Genomic DNA, 13,271 nt, shown 5'->3' on the forward strand with positions numbered 1-13,271 from the left:
TGATCTTCGTTAACTCTAATTAAAAAACAATTTACATGTTAACATGTTGCAAAATGACGACATAGTAAGTCGTTCTTTCTTTCTGAGTTCTTATGATGGTAAAAAGTCTTATATACAAGGCCGGTAGCGATTTAATAATCAATCATTTAATGTGTAATAAAAAACACAGTGACACACCGCCACACAGACAAGCGAAAAGAAAGACATTCTTTGAGCAAATGGACGAAATATTCGAATGAACACTTGCACGATATTTGATAATGAATCGTTTATAAAATACTGGTTAATACACATCGTCTGTTTCATATATAGTCGTAATATGAATTCCGAGTGTTGAGGAAAGTAATTGATCTCCTAGGGCTGAAGCACTATTCTCTTTAGTTTATTGCAGATATAAATCTTCTGAATTTTATAACCGAAATAGTTATTCCTGGCACTGTATAAGGCCCACTAACGCGCATTCAGCAAAGAAAACGTACTATTTAAAGAAAAAAAGTAAAACATTCAACGAATGAGCACATAGATACGAAACAGAGTTGCTACAGTGACTAGTCTTAAGTAACCGCCAGCAAAGTTTATGTTGTAAAGCCGATACCGGCAACAATATCTATTGTGTTGCTAACTAGATGATATATATTTGGTTGATCACAAATTCAACATGTTATCAAATACATATGATAATGGGAATATTTCACGAATACAATTAAACTATAAGGGCATGCTACTATGTTGTTTTATGTTTTTAGTTGAGTTAAGATAACACTGACACAATTATATGTCATATGGAAGCTGTTCAGCAGTTGATGCTGGAGGAAGAATCCAGGAGTCCCTCCGGGCATTATTTCATTAAGGACCAAGAGTAGAACCAACGGCATTCGTTTACCCAGCTGGATGGCTTCCTAAAATTACACCATAAACAAGGTTTTGAAATTCCACAGTAGTGAGAAGCAAGTAATTTGAAGTAAGCGACAAAATATACTTTTCATTTTCCGTATGAGCTGTAGTTAATCACCATTGGCATGAATAGGAATTTTAATGCACACAATGGGGACTTATAAAACTGCAACTGTAAGATGTTTTATTGGTTAATCTTTGTTTTTATCTTCCTCTCTTTACTGAAGCGTGGCAAGATCTTTTGAACGAGCAGTCAAAATTATTACACATATGTTTCCCAAACTTGTTTATTTCATTTAATTAACGCAATCCTATGAACGTAAAGTTTTCAAAATATACAACAATTTAGGTGAAAATTTAACAGCAGGTTTTACATGAGAGAATATATTCACCAACTTCCTTTTTGTGCGTGACTGCTAACCGATGTTAGCATACACAAAGAAAAGAAACATGTTTTAAGTTGACTTAGAAAAAACAAGGCTACATTATATCGTATTATATTACATTATACTGTCTATACACTGTATATTATAAAAACGTTCGACTTGTTTACTTTGGTTTCGTCTGTGTGATTTTATCACGTAAATTGCACTAAATGCTGTTAGAATTCCTTATTTGTTAACAATCTGTTTGACTTTGACTTTAAGAATTTAACAACATGGCAATCAACTTGTTAATTTCTTGCATACCGGACGAGATATTTTGGTGCTGGTAAATTCCATCTTACACCCCGGGGTTGGAGTAACGCGACTCTCGTCCTGTTAATGGCAAAATAAAGGTAACAAACTTCATTTATGTTGTAGATTCGTGATGAAATCATTTTCTTAAAATATTGAGACCATCGCCATACAAAGAACATGTTAGATTGGGAAGATAATATACATACAAAAACTGAATTTACCTCAAGCGTGGGAATGACTCATCAAGGTAGGAATTCACCATACCAGAAGATAACTACATTACAACATTGAAAACACTGTAAAACATGAACCAAAGGTGGAGGACAAACTACTACAGACGCACTGTGTCCTGACAAAATGTCACAGTAAACATCTACCTCTTTTAAACATTATACTCATACCTTTAATATGTACCAGTTGCGAAATCTAGTTTGTACTGGGTGACGCAGTAGGGCGACATTTGATATTGTAAAAGTAATATCAAGATAATATCTTGACAACTAATGTATTGAATGTACAGTTAACACTAGTATCGTTCTCATCCGTCAGAAATTCGTCAAAATCCTGCACGGACCTGTTCAACCAGGTGCTCTGCATCCGGGAATGTACTAAAATATGCATAACCAGATCAGAAATAATTATGGAGTCAGACCTTTATTCAATATAAGAAGTCTGATCTCTAAGTGCAGTTTGGCAGTCATGCACACATTTGGTCTTCTCTAGACAGGTGGCAGTTGAATTATGTAAAAATGTACAAAAGTCCACCAGGAAAAACCACATTTAAAGAATGATGTGGCCAATATAGCACTTCACATTAAACAATGAGTATTTGTAAATATGTGAGTGCACATTGGCTGAGCACATGTATAACGCGTTTATAAGGTTATAACACACTAAATAGCCAGCACTATATATTCTATATAAAATGACATGTTTTCACAATGCTGCAATACACACCTAGACCCATTTTAAATTTCTTTAACTTACATTTTCTTGTAGAGCAACGTTTATACTGTAAAAATATCCAAAGAAAAGTAGGGGTCATGTTTGATGCAAGAAAAATATTTCTGGCCAAACGGACACACCGTAATTTTTGAACCGAAGTGACAATCACAATTTAGGGTAGGGGTGTATGAATAAATTTCACATGTTAAATCAGTTTGGAGTCTTTTTTCAACATGCGAATGCTGCCAGTATGTCAAGTATAGGCATGCAATATGCTTTCAACCAATATATAGCAATGATTTCAATATTTGAGACCAAAATGTGCCAAAGTTTCAAACTTATAAGACCGGTCCGGTATTGTCTGCAGATGACTGGCTTTTAGTTGATCTATATTTTATAACAAATACTAGTGGGTGTTTTGAAATAGTGCCCAAAATTGAGCAAAATCTACCTTGATGGATGACCGTTCCTAGTGTGACACATTATTTTAGTTTTAAGACCCGATCGTCAAATGGAGCCAAGAAATTCAATTCAGTCATCATTTATTTTACACAACGATTACTAATTCGATCGAATGCTTAGTTAAACATTAGAAAAATAAATGCCTATACAAACAGACCCTATTATTCAGAAAACGTACCCTAGCCACAATACTTAGCTGACCCTTGCACTAAAATGCTTAGTTAATGGTACAGCAATATAAAAGCTAGATATATAGTACACCGCACAAGTATATTGTTTTAGTTGTTTAAAGTTACTCGTGTATTGTAGTGCCTGCCATTCAGCACAGTAGTATAAGGTTACAAGTCCAATTTAAAATTAATATTTACATTTTAGATATTATAAAAAGTGTATAGAACCACAGCTCGAATTTATTTTAATCATTGTCGACTGCCGTACAGACAATATTTCTTTTCGGTATTGTCTCAAAATTGATGACACAATAGAATACTATAGGTTTTTCTCTTGCAACAATGCAAACAAAAGAGACATGTTGTTCTGCATATAACTGTAGTACACCTAAGAGGGTCACACGTTAAAAAATAGGACAAACTTTAGAGTGACATTTGATTTTTATTTTGACTGGCATATGTTTGACATAAAACAGTTTTTTTCTTACTTTGACTATGTTCCATATTTATCGTGATTGTTTTTATGCTTATTTTATTTGCGGTTGGTCAGGTAAAGACAATTGTAGCAAATAAGCACTAATACAAACCGAATTAATGTCATGAAAGAAAGCTTTTAAAATCTTATGTAAAACAATTAACTTAGCACCTAAGATATTTTTTTACAATCCTTATTTGTCGATAATACGCTATCCGCTTCAATTAGCGTGTGTGCACTGGGAAACTATATATTTTTAATGTTATTGTATTCAAAATTAATAGGAGCGACGGCCGTTAAAATTCCTTCATTCTGGAAGTGAAATTAAAATGTATCACATTTTAACATACTATTGGGAAAATTCATAATACATTACTCTAAAAGGACTAAAATGGATGAATATTCCTTTTGTTTGATATTTTTCATTCAGGTTTTAAACTTTATTACAGGTAACAGATTTTGATGATCAATTGAACAGGTAGAAGATAGTAGTTGTAGAGCTAGAAACTTGATTTTACATTAACGGGCTTACATTTTGACGATCACTATAACTCAAGTGAAAAGTATTATTAATAAATATTTTCTGATTAATTTTGTATTCAGTTGTTTACAAAGAAATATGTTCCATTTGTATTTAATAATCTCAATATTCTAATTATCTAACAAAGCAGTAGGAAAACAATTATTGCTGTAATCTTTCAAACAGTGTCGAGAATGTAACGTTTCTTAATCTTTATTCGAAGTTCCTATATATACTTTAGATTCCATTATGTAAATGAAATACAAAGTCTTGTCTAAACCTGTTTCGCTTTAACAAGGTTCTTCGATTGACATTATTTATTTAACTATAAACAAACCGTAAGTAATAAGAAAATCAAAATACCATAAATGGGAGTTTTTGTTTTGAACTATTTCAGGTCAACTTCTACCACAAGAAGAGCTAAAAAATGTCACATCGTGTGACTTTCCTATAAAAGTAACCTGTGGAAGCAATGAAATTATTGCAGTTCATTCCTTGTACTTCTGGTACCATGCAACTTGCACTGGCACATGCTGTAACTATGACAGCAGTCACTTTAGTACTGGTGCAGATTCCGGCGTTATCCAAGCTGTCCGTCGTAAGTGTTCGGGTGGAAATGAATGTACACTAGTCCAGCTTGATCTTGATGGTAAACGTGATTTTGGAAGTGGGGGTGTCCACGACCCTTCTTACATTATTGTCAAATATTACTGCATACCTGGTAAGTGGGAAAATTCAAAATTAAGATTAAAGATAAAAATCCAAATTCGTCTTTGTGCTTTAATAATATTTAATAATGAAGAACACTCTTTAATACAGTATGGTACTGTGAAACAAATTATCATAGTTTGATTCATTTTGTTACAGAAATTCGACATAAAAACAGGTGCATGTCTTATGAGCCTTATCCTACAGTCTTACTTTCACCGTTTTGAGCTGTCGTTTTTCCGCAAAAACAAATATGTCCAACATATTTGTCAAATGTCAACAGATTTCTGTCGCTAGCTAGTTAACTACAACATTTCTTTTTTCATGTTTTAGATCGTTTAGGTCTACCACTAAAGTCATTTTGCTGCTACATTGTAACACCAAAGTATATAAAAAGTATTTCGTATTGACTTTTGTATTTTGTTTTCAATTTAATCTGTCTTAATATTTTTCTTTGTATACAGCATCGAGGACGACTTCAATTTGCTCAGATGAAACGCTAACGTCTGCAGGTGAACCAGTGTATCTAACAAACGAGAATTATCCCTCCGTGACGACTGGAAATAGCACGTGCTCGTGTTCTTTAGAAGTTTTCTCGTGCACGTCGAGTATAAACCTTTATATACTTGATGCAGACATGTACTTGGATGCAGCAACTTGTGAACAAACTATTGATTTTGTTGATGGTACAAGTACATCTCTCAGTATGATCAATTGTAAATCTTATTATGAAAACAGGATAGATGAGATAAGCTTTAGCACCAATTACGTGAAAATTGATTTAATTGATAATTCTGTACAAAATCAAGAGGGATACATTTTCCTCGGATTTGGAGGTAACTATGTTGTTAATTTTTAGATTTTTAAAAATATTTTACAAATGTGAATGTTACTGTTCTTTAGTATAAGCTTTTTCTTTTCTGATTACTATCTAAGCCATGTTTGCTCTTTACGACAACAACAAATACATACCCAAAATTCAGGCCTTTAGTAAGCATTATACACAGTAGTAATTTGTTATTAAAATAAACACATAGACCATAAAAGAAGACTGGTTCTTAAATAACAGAAAAATATACTTTATGACTTTTAGATTGATCAAATTATTAGCTAAACTAGAAGAGTGAATTGCCATGTTTTTTTTGCATTTCAGTGTCTGAAAAAGTTGCCTTTAAACTCAGCTGCCCATACGAACAACAAACTGTATGCCGTGGTAAGTATGGCAAATGAATATGTGAATAATGGTCAGTCGTAGCAGAAATAAACAAAATTAAGCTTGTGTCAATTTCATTTATGTTTAATGCTTTTGACACTAGATGACATGTCTTGTTGTAAATGTGTGGTCAATTATCTTTACTAGCAAATCATGAATTAAATAACCATGATGGTAAAATTGCAATGTTTTATAAAATAAAATGATCTAGTAATTCATTTCATTAAGCTGTTATTATTTTGAAGAACCATAAAAGGTAAGTCAAGAATAAAGATGAGCTACCGATATATCCAATCCCCAGGTAGTAATAAAATATTGAACTGTATTATTCTTTTGAATAACTGACAGGTTGTAGTCTTTTTGTGCATTATGTTCTCAACCAATTCCAATTTTGTTCCACTTTCCACTTTAACATTTAACGTTATACAGTATTACTTTTTTAATGAGGCAATGCTATCCGCAGTAAATTGACGTCGATATTTCAATTGATAAAAATGTTACATAAAATTATTGCAGACTGTGGAGTTCCGGGCCTTATTCCTGATGGAAAATTGGAACTCGTCGATAGCAGCAACAGTAGTTATGGTTCATTAGCTGAGGTCATCTGTGACAATGGATATGAGTCAGATGATTTAAATGTCAGTTGTCTAGATACAGGCGAGTGGGAAAGTACTGCGTGTTCACTCAAAGGTTAAGATATATACTTGATTAAGACATTAAGACAAGTTTTGTTTAAAACATGTGTCCTTTAAATACGTGGCAATTAGTTTGATTAGGTAATGGTTGCAATGAATGGCTTGCAGCGAAATATAAGTAATATAAACTGTAGCGTCTTCTGTGGCCATTTTAACCATTGTTTAATTTACAAAATACTCAGTTCCATTGTTGTTCATCGAACAGTTTTGGCTCTGCAACATTTTCAATAAAGGTATTTTAACTTTCAGAGCAAATGAGAATAAGTAAAATCACATTAAAATATTGGACCCAACAGAATTAATGTGGGAAACACAGTAATACAATGTTAATATACTTGTGTTAGCATAATGTTACTGAATTAAATCTGAGCTCTGTGGTAGTATTCCCACTTCTATAATGCAGAACAAGTGCATATGCCATTCTGGACCCAATCTAATTAATAACGTCTGTCCTTATTCTTTTGTATTAGTTCTTTGATGAAACTGAATGTGAAAGGGCCATTCTAAAACTCTAAAAATTAAAATGCAAATCAATATAGAAATATATTTCACAGATTGTGGGACACCGTATGATATCTCCAATGGCACTATAACACCTGTCATCAGTGGGAGTACAACCTTTGGCACAACAGCTAATGTTATATGTGATGAAGGATTTAAAGTAAAAGGTAAGAATACAGTATGAAACATATACAAGTATATATGCACTTTTTAGGGAGACTTGGAGGACATATCGTGGAAGGAACAGTCTTTGTTATGCATCGTTTCACACAGATAAGGTGCCTAGTGAGCACTGTGAAAAAAGTAAAATGTTGTATGTGATGAAGGCTTTGAAATAAAAGGTAAGAATACAGTATGGAAAATATAATTTAAAATGCCCCTTTGAGGGTGAATGGGGAAGATTTGTCTTGAAATGGAACAGTCCTTATAACTTATTCTTTCACCCAGATAACGTGACCATTGAGCAATGCGAAAAGCTAAAAACAATTTGAATATTTGGAAACATAAAATTTAGGATAAAAGTTACATTTTAGATTTTTCTCCATCAGTTGAAAATTTTAATTTATTTTTATAAAATAGTAAGTTAAGAATACATTGCAGCATCTCTAGAATGAACACCGCCGAGTAAACTAAGATTATGTTTGTAATTTATAAAGATTATTTAGAGCTTTATAAAGCTTCCACTTGTCATTTTGTTCTGTGAATAACAGTAAATAACATGGACTGTTCCATTCCATACTATTCGTAGAGGCGTGTTTTCTCTCTAGAAGTATCGTTAAGGGAGTTTCTATTTCATACCATTCAGATTATACAATGTGATATTTAATGTTAATGCTTTATTAAAGACAGAATAAAGTACCAATATATTATGTCATTTGACTTTTTACTTTCTTCGTGTCATAAAAACATCGTCTTTAAATTGAACTGAGATAAATTTTAATCAAAATTATTTGAAGGTTAATATCTACCATTACAGGAAATTGTGCTGGTACCCAGTTTCAGTGTGGCGATGGTTCGTGCATCGACAACAGTTTGTGGTGTGATAATTTTCCACATTGTGACGACATCTTAGACGAATTATTGTGTGGTAAGTCATAATGTATTTTTTGTTCGCTAAAAGCTATCAAAAGATAGGCTAATTTTTACACATCCCATTCAAGAGTCAGATAACAAATTAGGTTCAAAATCACTAAATACTATTGCCTATAAGTTATATATAAAATGGACACTGTCCACGGAGCTGTCATACAAAATGGTGTATCGCTGCTGCACGAGTGAAATGAAATGTTATTATTCTTGAGTGTTTGCTTTCGTTTCAGATGGTGAGCAGTCTTGTCTTGAAGGTCAAATGTTATGTGGTACGAGTTGTGTTGATTCTCAAGTAGGCCTATCATGCAATGGTAAATATTATCTTGTAAATAGAGGCCACTTCGTTTGAAAGGTATATTAATTCACTTCATTCTACTTCACATATACCGTCCTGAAGTGAAGTTTGCAAGTATAATCATAGTTATCAGACCCAACTATAATTTGCACGTTATGATGGCATTGACCTTCTTTAAAATACATAATATATTTTACGTCTTATTCGCAATATACCCATCAAATTAGGTCAGAAGGAAGAGCGGAAATATAAATTGAGATGTCGTGAATTCGATGTGGGAGCGGCGAATGCTGCCAACAGGTTACGATTTGGGACATGGCAATGATTGAAGTCATTCGTCCTCGACCTCTGATTTCCTATTTGGAAGTTGTTAGTAACTCCTAGAGGAGTGGCCAGTATTTGGTATCAAATCCGATATACAAAATATTTAATGTAATTCTATTAAAAAACGAAATAGACCCATAAGAAAAAACATTCCCTTTCAGTATAGACATAAACGATATTATAGCTACCGTTCAATTAAAGCTATCGCCTTGTTTGATCAGGATGTTGACGACAGTGTAAAATGACAATTACAGCTTTTGGTGATATATCTCAAGATATAGTGTCGTATTTACAGATATTGTTCAGTATTTTGTTCAGTTGTACATGTACATTATTTATATATGTAACAACAGAGCAAGAGCATTGACAAAGATGGTGCGTTTAATGTACTGCTGTTGCTTTCAGTCAGCAGTACAACTGATACAGAAGCAAGCACTGAAACTATCACCATTAAAACCGTTTGAATAATTTTGATTCACAGTTGTTTTCAGACAATGGTATGATGCATACCGAACAAGCACTGGAACTGTTTACAAAGAAAGAATTTGATATATTTATTGCACTTTTGTTTTTACACAGTGGTATATGGATACCAAAGCAAACACTGGAACTATTTACACAGAAAGAGTTGGATATATATCTTAATGCATTTTTGTTTTCATACTCTGGTATCATAGACACCAAAGCGATCACTGGACAAATTTACATAAAAAGAGTTAAATTCAACTTTAATGTTTTTTTTGTTGTTTCCAGATAGCGGTTCAACTGATGTTGAAGACAGCACTGGAAATATTAGCTGTTTAGTGATAGGCAAATGGGAGGTTGTCAAATGCTCAGCAAAAGGTACTTTCATTGTATAACAAAATGACACAGATTTCAAATCTATGCAATTGTTTATATTGGTTTATGGTCAGTCGGCGGGGATTAATACAATGTATTATCTTTTTATATTATTACTTCATTTTTAAAACGTATCTTTACATTATTTCTTCTATCAGTGAGGTCCGGGGTCGCGTTAAAGGAGGGAGTCAACTTGGCATAATTATTTACATAATATTGCACTGTAACTTGATACTAATTCGCGAGTGCCCGATACATATTTGAATAACATTTGTGACTTATCACGAGTTACGATTTTTTTTAAAGTGCATAGTAGTTACTTTTAAAATGGTTCGAATATTTAGACACTTAATAATGTATGTTCGGACACGGATGTTATACTTAAAGCTGTACACCCCTGTTTTATAGTTTTATGTCTTTTTTTTTGTTTCGAAATTAAGAAAACGTAACCATAAGTTAGTAATTACAAGAAAAATACATCTTAAAGTGATTCTTGGCGTTTTAAGAAATTTTTATCAGCGAGACAATAAAATTTATTTAAAACGCTCAAAAGCATTAGTCACACTATTGAAATTTAGTATAAAATAGAAAGGTATACCATACATAATTGTTAAAATATCTACTTAAATCAATACTTTCGTACTGTGTTCGATATCAAATTATAAAGAACAAAAATATCGTTCTCCTAGCATGGGTCTTGACATTTGCGATTGACTATACATATTCTATACAGTGAATTTATAAAATAAAGTATCAAGCTTTTGTTTACGATGATTATACGTGATAAATCCTGGTCAAACAGTCATTTCATGTAAAGACTCATAAGTTTTTCACATTTGTAAACATCGCACATAATTGTTATACTTTGATGTCATCACTGCAAGTACTAAATGATGTTCTTATAGTTAACAAAGTTTTTTTTCTTACCTTAATTAGACTGTGGAAATCCCGTGGAGATTCAGAATGGTAATATATCCCTTACTGACATCGACATGACAACGTATCAGTCAACGGCTGCCGTAACATGTGATGCAGGTTTTGTGGCATCGATTGAAGCAATTTCCTGTCAGGCAAATGGCACTTGGGAAAATGCCAGTTGTATTACTGGTAAGTCATTATTATTTCTCTGTTATTGGCAAATAACAAATCAAAAGATCCTTAATAAGAGTATATGGTTGATGAACGCCTTCAAACTTTGCGTGTTTCATTATTCAAAAACTAACAAATAGCGAGATATTAGATATATACTGTTTATATTCCTCTCGATTGATGGTTGTATAGTGAGGAAATTTCTCGGATATGTTTCAAACCTACTAAAAACTTCATCGTAATTAAAGACTCAAAGTCATAGTATTCACAAAACACATTATTAAAATGTCGTGGATTTTGTCAACTGGTAATGTTTTCGGTCCAGGAACTTCTACTGTTTCTGTGCTCCCATAAAGGGTAGCAGAGAGTCGCCGCTTCTTACGTCCGTCCGTCCGACAGTTCTTGCCCGGAGTATTTCTCAACAACCACTTGTTGGAATTTAGCGAAACGTCATAGGAAGCTTTAATATCGGAGAAAATGCTGTTTTCGGGCGGAATTTTGTTCTTTTAGTTATTACCATTTGATTACTCAACATTTGTATATAATAGTACAAATCTTGTCCGTAGTATTTTTCAGCAACCACTGGTTTTAATTTAGCGAAACCTCATAGGAAGCTTCACTATTAATAGAAGATGCACATATTATCTTCGTGTTTCGGTCAGATGATTTTGAACTGAGTTATTGCCCTTTGATTATTTAGCATTATTATACTACAGTACAATTATTGTCCAGAGTATTCCTAAGCAACCACTGACTGGAATTCATCGGCAGCATTAATGGAAGCTTCACTGTCAGGAGAAAGTTCTTTACATGTTTCGGTTGTATGATTTTCGCTGAGAGATTGGCCTTTGAATATTTAACATACTGTACTACAGTACCATTTCTTGCCCTTAGTATTCCTCAGCAGCCACTGGCTGGTTTTCAGCGAAAATTCTATGAAACTTCACTATCAAAAGAAGATAGGCATATTATCTTCATGTTCCGGTGGGATGATTTTTCAAGGAGAAATTGCCCTTTGATCTGTCTAATAAAATTCCGCTTAATCTGGCGCTAGGGGCGTGAGGAGTGTTGTACTTATCATTACCTAGAATGAACAGACTTTGTCAATCAAAGTGTGCTATTACAATGCTTGGTTGCATTCTTTGCATTCAATAGGGTCGTCTTACAATTTTTACCATTGTTACATAATTACAATAAATAGACCATTTTACAGTCACTCCAGCACATACCCATCATTTGTCACGTATGTGATGACCTGACAGTACTAGAATCATCTTGATTTTACTCGTATGACCAGGTGAAATTACAGTCTTTTTTTCTTGCGAGTGTAGCTTTTACTGCGCCGCCACAAAAGCCAGTAAGACTGCAAACAGGCACGTGGGATTATTTTATTGACATGTATTTAGTTTAAAACATTTTAAAGTGATCCCGCTGTGAAATTGTCAATGAAAATGCGTTTTCCTTATGTTTCAACTTATAATACTACACACAATTACAGGGTTATTACGTAAACATCTGCTTATTAGCATTATGATATGCTTAAAGTCTTTAATTACTATTAGTATCAATTTGGCACAGCTAACATGTTGCATGCAATAGAGGTACAATTTACAGCGGCATGATATACAACAATGAGGGCGTTTTTACATTTTAGAGATAAGCGATCAAGCTATAGCTAAAGTGGTAAAAGAACTACCAATTGGTTACTATTTGAAGAGGCTGAAGTCTTGGAACCTAGAATTGCATTATAAACATTTTTCATTGTTTATAGAATTATCAGTTAAATTGGTTTTTTTAAGTTGTCATTAAATGGACATTCTGACCTAATGTTGAAAACACTTTCCTATCTTCTAAGGATTGTCTAGATCAATAGTAATGACGATTACATACAAACATTATGTCATAAAGAATCAGTTTTTTCCACAATCTCAGATTTGATATACAAGAAAAGAAATGATTCAGTCTTTTTCTTTGAGAAAATGACAGATATGATTGAAATCATCAGAACATACACTATTGTTATTCATTGTATTCTCGTAGACTGTGGTCCGCCTCAAAATGCGACCGGTGCCTCAGTAACAACTTCAAAGGGTAATATTGAAAATTCAGTAGCAACATATGTATGTACAGATGGATACGCACATACATCTGGGGATCTACAACGAACATGCGGATCTGACCATAAATGGAGTGGAATATTGCCAACATGCACGCCAGGTAAACCTTTGTGTATTTGTTTCTGTTCCGTTTTAGGTGAAGTGGCAAAGAGCTTGTTCAGTACTGTGGCCAGAAAATATTTACCATTACTGTTAAAGCATTCAAAAACAATATTTTCATTTTATCATAAGGTATTAATGCATTATGGAACGGC

General features: G+C 33.3%; 1 protein-coding gene across 1 annotated transcript in view; it reads left to right on the forward strand.

Moving 5' to 3' along the window:
* The window catches only part of LOC123551035 (sushi, von Willebrand factor type A, EGF and pentraxin domain-containing protein 1-like), a 102,618-nt gene that overhangs the window by 69,624 nt on the left and 19,723 nt on the right, over positions 1–13,271 (forward strand). Inside the window, exons 31-40 of the mRNA XM_053540053.1 lie at positions 4,544–4,867; positions 5,319–5,690; positions 6,008–6,067; positions 6,584–6,757; positions 7,317–7,430; positions 8,240–8,350; positions 8,583–8,663; positions 9,725–9,814; positions 10,748–10,918; positions 12,941–13,117. Coding sequence (XP_053396028.1) covers positions 4,544–4,867; positions 5,319–5,690; positions 6,008–6,067; positions 6,584–6,757; positions 7,317–7,430; positions 8,240–8,350; positions 8,583–8,663; positions 9,725–9,814; positions 10,748–10,918; positions 12,941–13,117 — 1,674 coding nt within the window. The remainder of the gene's footprint in view (positions 1–4,543; positions 4,868–5,318; positions 5,691–6,007; positions 6,068–6,583; positions 6,758–7,316; positions 7,431–8,239; positions 8,351–8,582; positions 8,664–9,724; positions 9,815–10,747; positions 10,919–12,940; positions 13,118–13,271) is intronic.

The sequence above is a fragment of the Mercenaria mercenaria genome, chromosome 4, assembly GCF_021730395.1.
Source record: "Mercenaria mercenaria strain notata chromosome 4, MADL_Memer_1, whole genome shotgun sequence".
NCBI lineage: Eukaryota > Metazoa > Mollusca > Bivalvia > Venerida > Veneridae > Mercenaria > Mercenaria mercenaria.